At 46.9% G+C, this 14,314-nt stretch overlaps 1 protein-coding gene across 1 annotated transcript in view; it reads right to left on the bottom strand.

Annotated features, from left to right (window-relative positions):
• Positions 1-2,893, bottom strand: part of LOC134959896 (carcinoembryonic antigen-related cell adhesion molecule 18-like) — a 34,063-nt gene extending 31,170 nt beyond the window's left edge. The window contains exons 1-2 of the mRNA XM_063941585.1: positions 2,762-2,893; positions 1,323-1,676 (exon numbers count right to left, since the gene is read on the bottom strand). Of these exons, the coding sequence (XP_063797655.1) occupies positions 1,323-1,676; positions 2,762-2,807 (400 nt within the window). The 5' untranslated portion in view covers positions 2,808-2,893. The remainder of the gene's footprint in view (positions 1-1,322; positions 1,677-2,761) is intronic.
• Between the last annotated feature and the right edge of the window lie 11,421 nt (positions 2,894-14,314).

Genomic DNA, 14,314 nt, shown 5'->3' with positions numbered 1-14,314 from the left:
TTCAGTTAGGGAATGTGCGATCAACTGACCTCCTAGAATAAGAATTATATATTTGTGTAGTGTAAAAGTTATACACCATCAGTTACAGCAAATGAAAGGGGTGGGGCATCAGAAAAGGTTTAAATACCCACAGGTTCAAATGATGTCACTGATTTTGTACTGCTACACCTCTATAGTCACTCCATTGCACTTCAGAGTGCACACCTACATATTGGCCATATTAAGCTGTATTATGGGCCTAATTCAGACCTGATCGTAGCCGTTGCCTGGGCCGCGCCACCAAAACGGCGGCCAAACGCCAAATGTCAGTCAGGCAGAGGCGATCGCTGGGCTGAGATTGCCATCGGCTGTCTGGCATGCGCCGGCACACTGCGGCACCGGCGCATGCGCAGTTCAGACCTGATTGGCTGCTGTGCAAAAACGTAGCTGCCCTTTTTTTTAACTACTAATAAACAAGTAGACTAAGGGCCTGATTGCATTTGCAGTCTATAGCAAAGCAAATACAGGAGGAGGTGCATACCACCGTCTACCTACATTTACCATGCGATCACATCTGTGATGTTCATTTGTGACGGCAGTCTGAGTAAGCTTCAGCTTGCCATCGCAGTGCAGCTTGTGGGGCCAAGGAAACTGCATCTAGCGACACAGTCCTTGGCCTCGCCACTCCTGGAAAGCAGGGGGGCGACACGCCCTGTTTTCCCGAGCGCCGGCTACCCCCGCCACCCGCGAATGCCTCTGCCTGTCAATCAGGCAGAGGCATTCGCATTTTTATTGATGTGATCGCAGGACCCGTTCTGCACATGCTCAGAACGGGTCCTGTGCGTGCGCAGTCCCCGAACATCGGGAAACTGCGCTGATGGTCAGATTAGTGATCCTTAATGAATCAGGCCCTAACATAGGTGCATGGTGCTCAGTTCAGAATCCACTACTGTGCTTTGAAATTGCTACAATCAGAATATAATAGTGCAAATATAAATGAATGTTTTATTTTTCTTATGTACTTTCATATTTGGTATCTGGAATACCAGGTTATAAAGCACATTTTACATAGAGATTAGAACATGGCAATAAAATATTTGCAGCTGCTACTTTTACTTCTGCTAAAATAACCCTGTATACTGAAAATCCAAAGCAATTCCAAAGTTTGTCTACCAACCTCTACCTATCTCCTGCATATCCCATCAGGTTTTAGCACTTTCATTGTGAACATGTCAATGGGTAGTCAAAGTTTTCCTATTTCTTAACCATCATGTTTACAATGAATTGCAAAATTTCAGCGCTATGAATTTAATTTTTCAGAAATGTTTGAGAATAATACTTACGGTAGACAGTAAGTTCCACTGTTTTATCAGGTAAAGAATTAGGTAAAGTTAACTGCACTGTATATAATCCACTGTAATTCATTGCCAGATTTGATATAACTAGTGTCCCATCGTTTTGTAAATCCTCTCTCCATGTATACCGTGGGCCAGTTGTTGGTTTGTCCTGAGATCCAGGACTATGTGTTAGAATGTTATCATCGTCATAGGTTTTAGAACCTCTGTACCAGTTAATGTTATAGATCTCCCCTATAGTTCTGACAAGAAATGTAACGTTTCCTCCTACAGTTGGTCTCTGTGGTATCGTGGTGATATATATTTGGCACCAGTTCTGCTCCACCTGAATGCACAAGAAAACTTGGAGAAGAGACAATACAGTTATTTATAACAATTATCATATACCTAATAAATAATATTTTGCTGAAAGTCAGTCACTTGTTTTGCTTGACCAAAATATTATACAGGGAGTTCAAAAAGTCCCTCCACAGTGCCTGAGTGCAAACCAAGCCAAAAACATAGAATTTGACAGCAGATAAGAACCTCTTGGCCCATCTATATTTGGCCCCTTTTTCTTTTGTATTTTTGGAAATTTCAACCTGTTCCTAAAGCTGGGTTCACACTTGGATGACATTTCAGTCATGGTATTATTTTTTAATTTTTAATTAGCAATGCACATTCCTAAATGGATTTACGATTATCAACTCAGGGATATTATCACTAATAAAGAATGACTTATTGGATAAATGGTTTTATATTTATAAACTCAGATTTTCAACATTATGGGGTAAATTTACTAAGATGGGAGTTCTATTTAAGATGGGATGTTGCCAATAGCAACCAATCAGATTTCAGATATTATCTTGTAGAAGGTGCTAGATAAATGAGAAGTAGAATCTGATTGGTTGCGATCGGCAACATCCCATCTTAAATAGAACTCCCATCTTAGTAAATTTACCCCTGTGTGAGGCTAGAAAACACTTGGCAATATATGTCATAAAAGAATAATAATTTTTGCTGTATCTCCCCATGCCATATCTATGTACTTTCTCTCTTGTTTATTAAAAAAATTCATAGTGATACAAAAAATTAAAATGACACAAAATGGGGCATAGTTCCGTTTCCGGCCTGTCAGAAATGTGTCAACTTGGTTACCGACGTAGAATCATACAGCACAGTACATTTGATCTGATCGTCTTATGGTCAATAACCATAGGGAACACTCACTGTTTGTACCAAAGGGAGGCATTCACTACTGAGTATCCAGTTCTAATGAGTGCCCCTAATTTCCATTAAAAACATATGCTCCCCCCAAGATTTAATTAGTTTTACTTTAAATGAAACAGAATGACACATTTCAGTTCATATACTTGTGTCCAGTAGTACAACCTAATAAAATTGTAATTAAAAATGTTTTTAAGGGATATCAGCTCAGTTCACCTCACCTGCCATGAAGCATAGCCTTTGCCATTTGTTCCTGTTGCAAGTCATGTCGGAAAATGTGTCTTCGACAAATTTGAGTCTTGAATGCAGTTATATAAATTTTATATCATGAAACACATGAAATAATAGAAAGAGGAACGAATGCAGCGGATGTTGTTTGCATGTGGTGGGATTATTCTGTGACGCCAACAATTTATCCAAGTGTCTGTCACATACCACCCTGAAAAGTTCTGCTTTTGTGGAGAAGGTATTGAGAAACATGAATTGGGATGTTGAAACCCCTAGCTTACAGCTGTGAACTGATGTAAAACATTAAATGCATGTATGGTAAATGAGTCCTAATTAGCTTAGTAGAGATAAAGCAAATATATGTTTGACCGGCAGGAATACAACAGTATTTTCTCATTAAATACAGCACAATCCAGTTGTTACATGGTAGGTGTTTATTTCTTAAGATGCCTCTTGTTTCCTCTTCTTTTTGTGTCATTGCAATGTGACTCTCAGGTATACTGTGCTTCATGCTGGTGCCCAGTCCTGTCTATTACCTGTGTATCTGTGATGGTGCCGTTTTTGATTGCGGTTGGGAAGTCGATTTTCAGACTACAGGACTGCTACGCTATGACAGGAAAAATATGCTAGCCATTGCCCACAAACATGTCAAGTTATACTATATTTAAGGCACCATTGCTTGCTATTCTCTGACTCAAAAATGTATAACACCCCAAAAAACATAAAAACATAGGTGATCTAGCCCAAGCCTTGTTCCGCATATGTGAGGAAATAACAGTACAGTACAGGTCAGTGTGGTGCCCATATCCTCCACCTGGCCACCGGTCTGAAGAAGTGATGTGTAACTGATTCAAAACTGTACTGCACTGTCTGTCTGATACATTTAAGTTGTCTGCTAATAACCTTATTTTCAGGTATATGATAGATGGGTCATATCTTCTAAGTTCTAAGTGTTTGGACGATTCCTCAGAGTTGATTGCAGATATGATTACCTCATTTGTGTTTGTGACAATTAACTCTGTACTGTCCCAATAATAAACCCATGCTCTTTCCTTGGCGGAGCTTATTTTTTAGTAAAAATCATGGCAGCCACCTACATTTATCGTCTGTTATCAGTGCTAAGCAAGACGGGCTTTTTCTTTGTGATAACTGTATTTTTCGTAAGTGAACCTCTTGGATTTTCCTCAGACATGATTATTGCCTGTGCCCTCTCTTGTTTGGATACCTGCTGCCAGACTTGGATTTGCCCCATACCTGATTATTGCCTGTGCCCTGTTCTGTGTGTATACCTGTTGCCAGACTCGGATAATCTCTGACCTGCTATTATCAACCCCTGAGATTGTTGAATACCTGCGGCTGTTTTCTGGGCTGTATCTAACCTCCTATATCAACTGTCAACTGCCTCCACTGCAGTCCTTGGGCAATTACCCTGAAGCCATCTGAGTAAATGATAAACACAATTGGTTTATTTTTCTCTATTATTTTTCATATTATTGTGACACTCTTCCACTGGAATACAGTCTGATAATTAATGAGCAGTTCTTTAGCACCCAGTGCCGGATATAGCTTTGGTGGGGGGTATGTACTTAAGACAGGGAAGTCCTGGGGAAGGGGGGTGTATATATATATATATATATATATATATATATTACATACCTCCCAGCATGACCCTCTGCAGGAGGGACACAATGCTCTGCTTCTGGACTTCCCTCTTAATTTATGATTGCCATCACCTGTAGTAAAACACCTTTCTCTGACGTCCTAAGTGGATGCTGGGACTCCGTAAGGACCATGGGGATTAGCGGCTCCGCAGGAGACTGGGCACAACTAAAGAAAGCTTTAGGACTACCTGGTGTGCACTGGCTCCTCCCACTAAGACCCTCCTCCAGACCTCAGTTAGATTCTTGTGCCCGGCTGAGCTGGATGCACACTAGGGGCTCTCCTGAGCTCCTAGAAAGAAAGTATATTTTAGGTTTTTTATTTTACAGTGAGATCTGCTGGCAACAGACTCACTGCAGCGAGGGACTAAGGGGAGAAGAAGCGAACCTACCTAACTGGTGGTAGCTTGGGCTTCTTAGGCTACTGGACACCATTAGCTCCAGAGGGATCGACCGCATGGAACCGGCCATTGATGTTCGGTCCCGGAGCCGCGCCGCCGGCCCCCTTACAGAGCCAGAAGCAAGAAGTGTTCCGGAAAATCGGCGGCAGAAGACTTCAGTCTTCAACAAGGTAGCGCACAGCACTGCAGCTGTGCGCCATTGCTCCTCATGCACACCTCACACTCCGGTCACTGATGGGTGCAGGGCGCTGGGGGGGGGGGGGGGGGCGCCCTGAGCAGCAATATAAACACCTTGCCTGGCAAAATCATCACAATATATAGCCCCAGAGGCTATATATGTGATAAATACCCCTGCCAGAATCCATAAAAAAGCGGGAGAAAAGTCCGCAAAAAAAGGGCGGAGCTATCTCCCTCAGCACACTGGCGCCATTTTCTCTTCACAGTGCAGCTGGAAGACAGCTCCCCAGGCTCTCCCCTGTAGTTTTCAGGCTCAAAGGGTTAAAAAGAGAGGGGGGGGCACTAAATTTAGGCGCAATATTGTTTATACAAGCAGCTATTGGGGGAAAAATCACTCAGTTATAGTGTTAATCCCTGCATTATATAGCGCTCTGGTGTGTGCTGGCATACTCTCTCTCTGTCTCCCCAAAGGACTTTGTGGGGTCCTGTCCTCAGTCAGAGCATTCCCTGTGTGTGTGCTGTGTGTCGGTACGGCTGTGTCGACATGTGGGATGAGGAAGGTTACGTGGAGGTGGAGCAGAGGCCGATAAATGGGATGTCGCCCCCTGTGGGGCCGACACCAGAGTGGATGGATAGGTGGAAGGTATTAACCGACAATGTCAACTCCTTACATAGAAGGCTGGATGACGTAAAACAGCTGTGGGACAGCCGGCTTTTCAGCCCGCGCCTGCCCAGGAGTCTCAAAGGCCATCAGGGGCTCAAAAAAGTGCCCGTTACCTCAGATGGCAGACACAGATGTCAACACGGAGTCTGACTCCAGTGTCGACGAGGTTGAGACATATACACAATCCACTAGGAACATCCGTTACATGATCTCGGCAATGAAAAATGTGTTACGCATTTCTGACATGAACCCAAGTACCACATAAAAGGGGTTTTATTTTTGGGGAGAAAAAGCAGCCAGTGTTTTGTTCCCCCATCAGATGAATGAATGAAGTGTGTAAAGTAGCGTGGGTTCCCCCGATAAGAAACTGGTAATTTCTTTTTTTTTTTTTTCCAAATATTTTTATTGAGGTCAAATGACATATCAAATCACAACAGGTAATGACATGTGATAACATATAGTTCGATTGCATCTGGGGCCACATTGACCGCCCGGAACAGTCGTGTATAAGAAGAGCAATAAAGTATGGTCCAAAACATAGAGTAGAGAACCTCATATTTTCATGTTTTATCTAATAGCATTTAGGTATAGTATATTTTTTTTGTTTTAACATTACATAACCAAGTAGCAAAGTTAGTACACATAGGAAATGCTGGAACAACTAATGCGTTCCTGTTATTTAGCGCTTCTTTGCCTAACAGTCGAACATATTAATACGTCTCCCCCTTTGGGGAACGCTAAAACCTAAATTAAAACGTAACTTATAGAAAAATATCTCAAAGGAGATAAAAAATAAAAACTCTAACTATATCAATAATTATAACATCATTAACATTAATAATATCAACAACATTAACATCATTAATAATAATAACCGTACCCGCCAGGGTCAGGGAGCCGCCGACCCATCCACGGAGATATCAATAGTGCAAGAAGAAAGTATAGACGATAGGTATCCAGTGTTAGGGAGTGTGGGGAGAAAGATGATAGGGTTTAAGAGTCCCAGATGGGCTATCAGAGTTAAGTTAATAAGAGGGAGTGGGAGGCCAGAGGGTGTGGCGAGCAGGATAACAGGAGAAAAGAAGAGAGAGAGGGAAAAAAAAAAAAAAAAAAAAAGGGGAAGGTGGAGGTGAAAAAGGAGATCTGGTGTGGTTATTGGAGAACGATAGGGGGATCATCTGCTAGGACTTGATGTCCGTACCATGTAGTGCAGTGAAAGCTCTGTTTAATGGCTGTTTTTGTCGTAGTAGGAAGTGTGTTGATGAATCGTCGCCAGCAGTGGAACAGGGTAGGGGTTAATATTTCTTTGTTGAGAGTAGTCTCTAGCCAATCCATCGTGAATAAGAATAGCAGTCTAGAAGTGGCTAAAGGCAGTGTGGGGGGGGCGTCTGAAATCCATTGTTGTAAGATGGCCTTCCTGCCTACCGCCGAGAGGATCGTGATTAGTTTTGTGTCTTGGGAGGGGATGTCATGTTGATCACGTATGTAGCCGAACAACGCCCATGGGGCAGTGCATTGAAAGCGTAAGCCCAGCTCGGCAACTCCGTAGGTATGTATTTCCGCCCAGAATTTTTGTATGTGACGACAGTGCCAGAAACAGTGCATGAAGTCTGCTATTTCTGAAGAGCATTTTAGACATTTTGCCGACTCGGATAAGCCCATCAAGTGGCTCCTTTTTGGTGATATATATGCTCTATGTAATATTTTGTATGTCATTTCTTGATAGAGGCTGGCAGGGATAAGTTTGAGGGAGTTCGCAAAGCTGTCCATTATATTCTCTGGGGATAAGGACGGGATTTGGGTGGACCATGTTCGTATTTGAGCAAGATCCGTAGTGGGCGTGTGTTCTATGCGTATGCGGGCGTATACTGCTGAGATGGAGCAGGTCCCTGAGCGTAAAAGTGTGTCCAGGGAGTTGACTAGGTCTGTGGTGGTAAGATGTGTGAGGGTTGATCTTATGTAGTGTGATGCCTGGTGAAAATAGAAGTGGTGACGGAGGCTAACTCCATATTTGGTTGATACCTCTGTGAAGGTGAGTGGTTTTTTGTTGGAGTTGAGGAGGTTTCCTATGCATGTTATGCCTGAAGTGTGCCAACTAGTGAAGGGGACGTGGGCCTGGCCTTTTTGAAATTGTGCGTTTCCAACTAGAGGGAGAAAGAGTGAGTGGGTGTGTTGTAATTTGAGAGATTTGCGGGAGAGTCTCCAGGCTGTGATAGTTGAAGTCAATAGAGGGTTATCTAACTGAAGGGTAGACATTTCGGATTTGTTTGCGTGGAGGATGTAGCTGAGGGATAGGGGGGCACAGAATTGGGAGTCAACTTGCGAGTCAGTGAATGTGGATGTTTCGTGGATCCAGTCCATAGCGAATCGGAGGAGACAAGCACGGTTATATTGCTCTACATTCGGCAGATTCACCACTCCGTTTTGTATTGTTTGGTTTAGTTTAAAAATACTTATCCTGGGCCGTTTATTGGCCCAGATAAATTTCGAAATCGAGGAGTTAAGATGAGATACGTCAGCTTTTGAGAGTAAGATGGGCAACATCTGCAGCACGTAGAGCAGTCTGGGGAAACTAACCATCTTAACTAAATTGCAGCGTCCCAGGAGATTTAGAGGTAATGTTTGCCATAGCGTGAGTTCCGTCTGGATCTTACTAAGAACGGGGTGTATGTTGTTAGTGTATAGCTGGGTGGGGTTAGCAGGGAGTATGATACCTAGATATGTAATATGGGTGTTGGCCCACCGAAATGGGAAGGGGGTATCCCATCCTTTGGTGATCTGGGGGAATATGGCTAATGCTTCTGACTTGTCGAAGTTTACGGTGAAGCCCGCAAAGGCGGAGAAGCGGTCAATGGCTTCTTGTAATGCCGTTACTGACTGTCGTGGGTTAGAGGTGAGTAAAAGGATGTCGTCTGCAAACGCCATGAGTTTAATTTCCCTGTTGCCAATTTTTATACCATGAAAGGTAGGTAGGTTGGCGATATATCGCAAAAGGGGTTCTAGGGCGATGTTAAAGAGGAGGGGGGACAGGGGGCAGCCTTGTCTAGTGCCCCTTTCAAGGAGGAAGGGTGAAGAGGGGATGTTATTGACTATCACCTGCGCAGACGGGTTGGTGTAGAGGGAGTCGATCAGTCCTCGGAATGTCTCACCAAATTGCTGATAGTGTAGGACTCTTGTGAGGTGTGGCCAGGCAATCTTGTCGAAAGCTTTTTCTGCGTCTAGGTTAATTAGAATGTTGTCTATGATATTATTGGTGTGGGAGTGGGTGATGGCTGCTATCGCAGCTCTGATGCCTCGTACTGATTGTCTGTGTTTAAGAAAGCCCATCTGTGCTGGCGATATGATACGTGAGAGGCATATCTGTAGTCTATTGGCCATCAATTTAGTGAGTATTTTAAAGTCTTGGTTAAGGAGTGAGATCGGTCTGTAGGATCCAGGCAGGGAGGGGTCCTTGCCTGGTTTTGGTATAACAATAATTGTGGCTTCGTTAAATCTAATGGGGGTTTGTTTGGAGGTGAGGATATGATTATAAAGCGATGTGAGGGTGGGGGCGATTTCGTCTCTTAGCATTTTGTAGAATTCCGCTCCGTATCCATCTGGTCCTGGACTTTTGTTATTTGGTAGAGACTTAATGACCTCTATCACTTCCTCTATCGTAATTGGTTTGTCTAGGGAGTCTCTCTCCTCTTGGGTCAAGATAGGGAGGTTCGCCTCCTTCAAAAATGAGTGGTTAATCGCGGGGTCATCGGGGCCTTTGGTGTATAGGGATTGATAAAAGTTCCTAAATTCCGAACAGATGAGATCAGGGTTAGTGGTCAGTTTATCTGCGTGGATTATTGCGTTGACCCAGTTACGGGATTTGGGTCCCTTAATTAGGTTTGACAATAATTTGCCTGCTTTATTGCCCCACCTGTGGAGTCTATTGCGTTGGTAGTCGCAGGAAAGTTGAGCCCGTTCCGTGAGGAACGTGTCATATACCAGCTTGGCTGAGAGGTATGCTTCTTTGTGGGCTAGGGTGTCTTGTTGTGTGTAGTTGCGGTATGTGTGAGTGAGGGTGGAGCTCAGTGCATGTAGTTGTGAGGAAAAATTTTTTCGTTTGGCATGTGTGTAGGACATAATGTGTCCCCTGAGGACTGCCTTTGCCGCTCCCCAGAAAACTGGTGGGTTCAGTTGTTGGTCGCTATTATCTGAGGTATAGTTATGCCAGGTCTGCTTGAGGTGGAGCATAAAATCAGTGGATTGGCGGAGGTAAGCTGGGAATCGCCATTTCAAGACGGTGTGTTGTGGTGAGCCTAGGTGAAGATGTAGGGATATAGGGGCGTGGTCCGAGATAATGATGTTCCCAATAGATGTATTAGTGATTTTGGGTAAAAGATTGGTGTTGGTGAAAATATAGTCAATTCTGGAGTGGGAGGAATGTGGGTGGGAGTAAAATGAGTAGTCTTTTTGGGTCGGGTGGAGTACTCTCCATGGGTCTAGAAGGTTTAGTTGGGAACAGAAGGAGGAGAGCAGGTGGGTGTGAGGTGTGGAGGTAGTGGCACTTACCTTGGATCTGTCCATGGATGGGTCGACGACTGTATTAAAATCCCCGCCTACTATCAGGTTTTGGCTTCCCCACGTGATGAGGGACGATAGCAGATCTGCGAAAAAAGAGTCAGATGAGGTATTTGGGGCATATACATTGAGTAGAGTGTAGGTTGTGTTTTGTATATTTACATCTATTAGCAAAAATCTACCCTCTGGGTCAAGTTGTTTTCTAAGGATGGAGCATTGTAGATTGGCATGGAGTAGGATTGCTACTCCTCTAGATTTCGTGTGATAGGGTGAAGATATACAGTTCCCTATCCAGGGGGCATGGAGGGTGTGTCTAGGGTCATCCAACCAGTGTGTCTCTTGTAGGAATACTACTTGGGGAGACATGCGTTTCAAATGGGCAAGCACTTTTTTTCGTTTGACTGGATGGTTGAGGCCCTCTACGTTCCAAGATACTATATGGAGTGGTGCGGCTACTGGATCTACGTCTATGGGAGTTTGTGAGTGGGAGTCAGAAGGCATCTTATCCCACTCCTATCGGAAAAAATATCATCAGAAAGGGTGAGAAGGTGAGATGGGGTCCCACCCCGGCCCAGCGAACGGGGAGGGAGTTTCCCAGTGGGGGGAGGGGGCTCCGGCCCAGGCAGGTACAGCCAACAAAACAGGAAATCAATAACATAAGTAGTCTCCAACTATGGAGACCTAAATAACAGGAAGTATACATGGGTGTGGGGTGTTTGTACTCTATACACCCTGCACTAGAGACCCGAAAAGGAAAAAAGAGGGTTCGGGCAGTGTTTAGCCATAATCAGAGAGAGTCACGTGGCCATCAAGTGGAAGGAAGGGCGAAGTGTAGCCTGGCTTCATCTGGGTCTTCAAAAAACTTCGGGCGTCCGTCTTCAAAGACTCTGAGGCGCGCTGGGTAAAGCAGTGCGAATTTGATTTTTGCCTCGAAGAGGTATTTGCATATGGGGGCAAAGTCCTTGCGTTTCGCCGCTACTACAGCTGAGAAGTCCTGAAAAATGAGGAGGCGTTCTCCATTGATTGACAGATTAGCTGATTTTCTGTATTGGTCGAGGAGTTTTGTTTTATCCGCGTAGTTTAGGATCCTCATGATTACCGGACGTGGGCGGCTTGCTGGGTTTTTTCGTTCCGGGCCTAATCTGTGTGCTCTTTCGATGATTAGAGGAGCTCCCTTGAGATTCATGGACAGCTGTTCTGGGATGGTCAGCGAGAGGAGATCTAAGAGCTCCTGGCCTTTTATGGATTCAGGGATACCGATGACTCGTAGGTTATTTCGTCTGCTGCGATTTTCCAAGTCATCGAGCTTGTCTGAGAGATCCGCAACTTCAAGGTGTTTAGCCTGTAGTGAGCGTTGCGCCTCCGTCAGGTCATCCTCCAGGGCCGAGATCCTTTGTTCTGCCTCGTCAAGGCGAGTGGAGTGTTGGGTCAGTATTGTGGATGAGGATTCGATGGCTTCCTTTATGCCCGCGAGTTTCTCATCAAGGAGGGGGCCTAGTACCGCCAGTAGCTCTTTGTGCTTCATTTTAGGTTGTTTGGCAGGCGGTTTGGATTTGCGGGAGCTTCTGGAGAGCGAGCGTGTGGTGGAGTGGTCAGAGTCCGATGAATCTATTTCTGGGGTATCCTCTCGGGCTTGTTGGTCCGTCCCCACGGGCATTACTGGCAAGGGTATCAAGAATTTTTCCATGCAGGGTTGCCCAGGAGGGGAGGTTGCGGCTAAAAACACTGGATGTTTAAGTAGTAAATGATGTAGCGGGTCTCATGTGCTAGGCGGTTATTTATTGCTGGTCATTATTTGGTGCGTTGGGGGTGCCCATCAAATGTGGTGTCTAGCCCTATAAAGCCAAAAGCAGGGTGATGGGGGTATGAAATCCTCGATAGGGGTTGAAGAGGCTTTCAGAGGTAACCGTGAGGTTTGCAGTGGTCTCAGTCTTCGCTTCCAGCGGCCGTTGTGAGGTCACGTGTCACCGGTCAGGTGAGGCGTAGGGTATCTGTGCGTCTTCAGGGGGATGTAGTTGCCGTCGTCGTAGATCGTCTTCCGTGATCGCGGTTTCTTAACGGTGAGAAACCGGTGGTGGTGTTGGGGGTCTCGCCGCGGCCTCCTGGGGAGGCGGAGTCTCCGGGTGTCCGGTGTGATTATGACTAGATCGGGGTCTCGGTCTTTGTGTGGTGGCTTAGTTATCTAGGCGTCAAGTGCCCTCGGTCAGGCGGGTTGTAAGGCCCTTGGCTGTTGTCTGAGAGACGCTACAGCCGTCGTCACAGGTTTGTTTTCGGCCCAGCGGGGTAGTGTGTGTGTCCCCAGTTCTACTGTGGCGGTGTGTCAGTGGCGGATCCAAGGATCCGGTGGGGAGGCGGGTGATGTCGGGAGAGCCCAGGGCCCTGCGCAGCGGCGGTTGGAATCTATGCCCCGGCCCTCGCTAGCCGGTCTGGCCACAATCAGCGCCTTTATCATTTCCCGAGTCCGCGGCCCTCCTTGGTGTTGGGCCTCGACCCCTCAGTGTTGAGTCTGTCAGGGGGACGCGTATCAGCGGTGTCTGTAGGTGTTTTGGTGCGTTGGTGTCTGGAGACCGAGGCCCCGGTCTCCGGTCAGCCGCCAGGTCCCAATCTCCCTCTACCTTCGGCCCTTGGTCCTGGTATGGTTCGGTAGAGGGTCGCCGGAAGGTGTATCAGCCCCTCTATCCATCCAGCCGTGGGTGAGCCTGCTGAGGAGCAGGGGTGTTACTGGGCTTCCCAGTGTCTAAGAGTAGTTCGGGGGGGGGAGGGGAGGGGGAACCCCGTTACCTGTCGGTATTTTCCTCCTGTCTCAGGGGACACACCGGCACCGGGTCTCGGGTGCACTCGGGGGCACCAGCGCCTGCGGCCGTATTCCGACAGGGAGAGAGAGAGGGGGGCCGCGGTCGGGCCAGCGGGCTAATCTCCTCCCGTCTCCGGCACTTAAGATGGCCGCCGCTCAGGTTCCAGAGCGCGCGGCCCTGGGGTGATTCAGTCAGGTGAGCAGGGGCAGTGGCTGCAGCTCAGGCAGAGTCTCAGCGGGGACGGGATGGCTCTCCGGTGGGTGAGAGGGCTCAGCAGGAGTGGAGCGGTGAAAGCGTAGCAGCTGGGAGCCGTGGGCGCGCGGCCGGGGCCGTCTCCGACCGTCCTGCGGTCTCTCCCCGCGTTGCCAGGTTCGGCGGCACTGTGTGGTGAAGGTGTGCGGTGGGAGGTAAGGAGGGATCCTCAGCCGCGGCCAGTGGTGGTGTGGGTGTCCGGCGTCCTGGGGCTGTTCTCGGACGGATCTGTGGGTCTCCGGAGCCTCCTCCGGTATGGTGTGGAAATCGAGGCCCCGGCTTTTGGGCTTCCCCTAGGCCGCAATCCGCGGGAGTAGTTAGAACCACTCCCCGATTCCGCGGCTCCTTTAGGGGTGCTGCTGGGGTAGTAAGAGGGACAAGAGGTGTGCTGGGTGTCAATTTGGGGCCCTGTAGTGGGCTATTTGATGTATTAGGGGCTCCGTTTAGCAGGAGCTCCTGTGGTGCACCTCCGTCTCCCTCTGCAGCCAGGCCACCCCACTTTTGCTTCTTGCTTGCTACCCATTTGGCACACTCCTCCCTATACACAGGGCCTGATCAACCAATAGGCTGATCAGGCTGCAGCTTGGAGCGCTGGGTCCTGAGGGGGCGCAGCAGGTGTGGACCTCCAAACTGGTAATTTCTAAAAAGTTACTGATGGCGTACCCTTTCCCGCCAGAGGATAGGTCAGGTTGGGAGATATCCCTTAGGGTGGATAAGGCGCTCACACGTTTGTCAAAAAAGGTGGCACTGCCGTCTTAGGATACGGCCACCTTGAAGGAGCCTGCTGATAAAAAGCAGGAGGCTATCCTGAAGTCTGTATATACACACTCAGATTATATACTGAGACCTGCAATTGCCTCAGCATAAATAGTGCTGCTGCAGCGTGGTCTGATACCCAGTCAGATAATATTAATACTCTAAGACAGGGATAATAGTTTGCTAACATAGAGCATATTAAAGACGTCGTCTTAGATATAAAGGATGCACAGAGGGATATTTGCCGGCTGGCATCCAGAATTAATGCAATGTCCATTCTGCCAGGAGG

Source organism: Pseudophryne corroboree, chromosome 1, assembly GCF_028390025.1.
Source record: "Pseudophryne corroboree isolate aPseCor3 chromosome 1, aPseCor3.hap2, whole genome shotgun sequence".
NCBI lineage: Eukaryota > Metazoa > Chordata > Amphibia > Anura > Myobatrachidae > Pseudophryne > Pseudophryne corroboree.
Note: the sequence above shows the minus strand (reverse complement) of the source record. Positions and strands in the feature narration are given on the sequence as shown.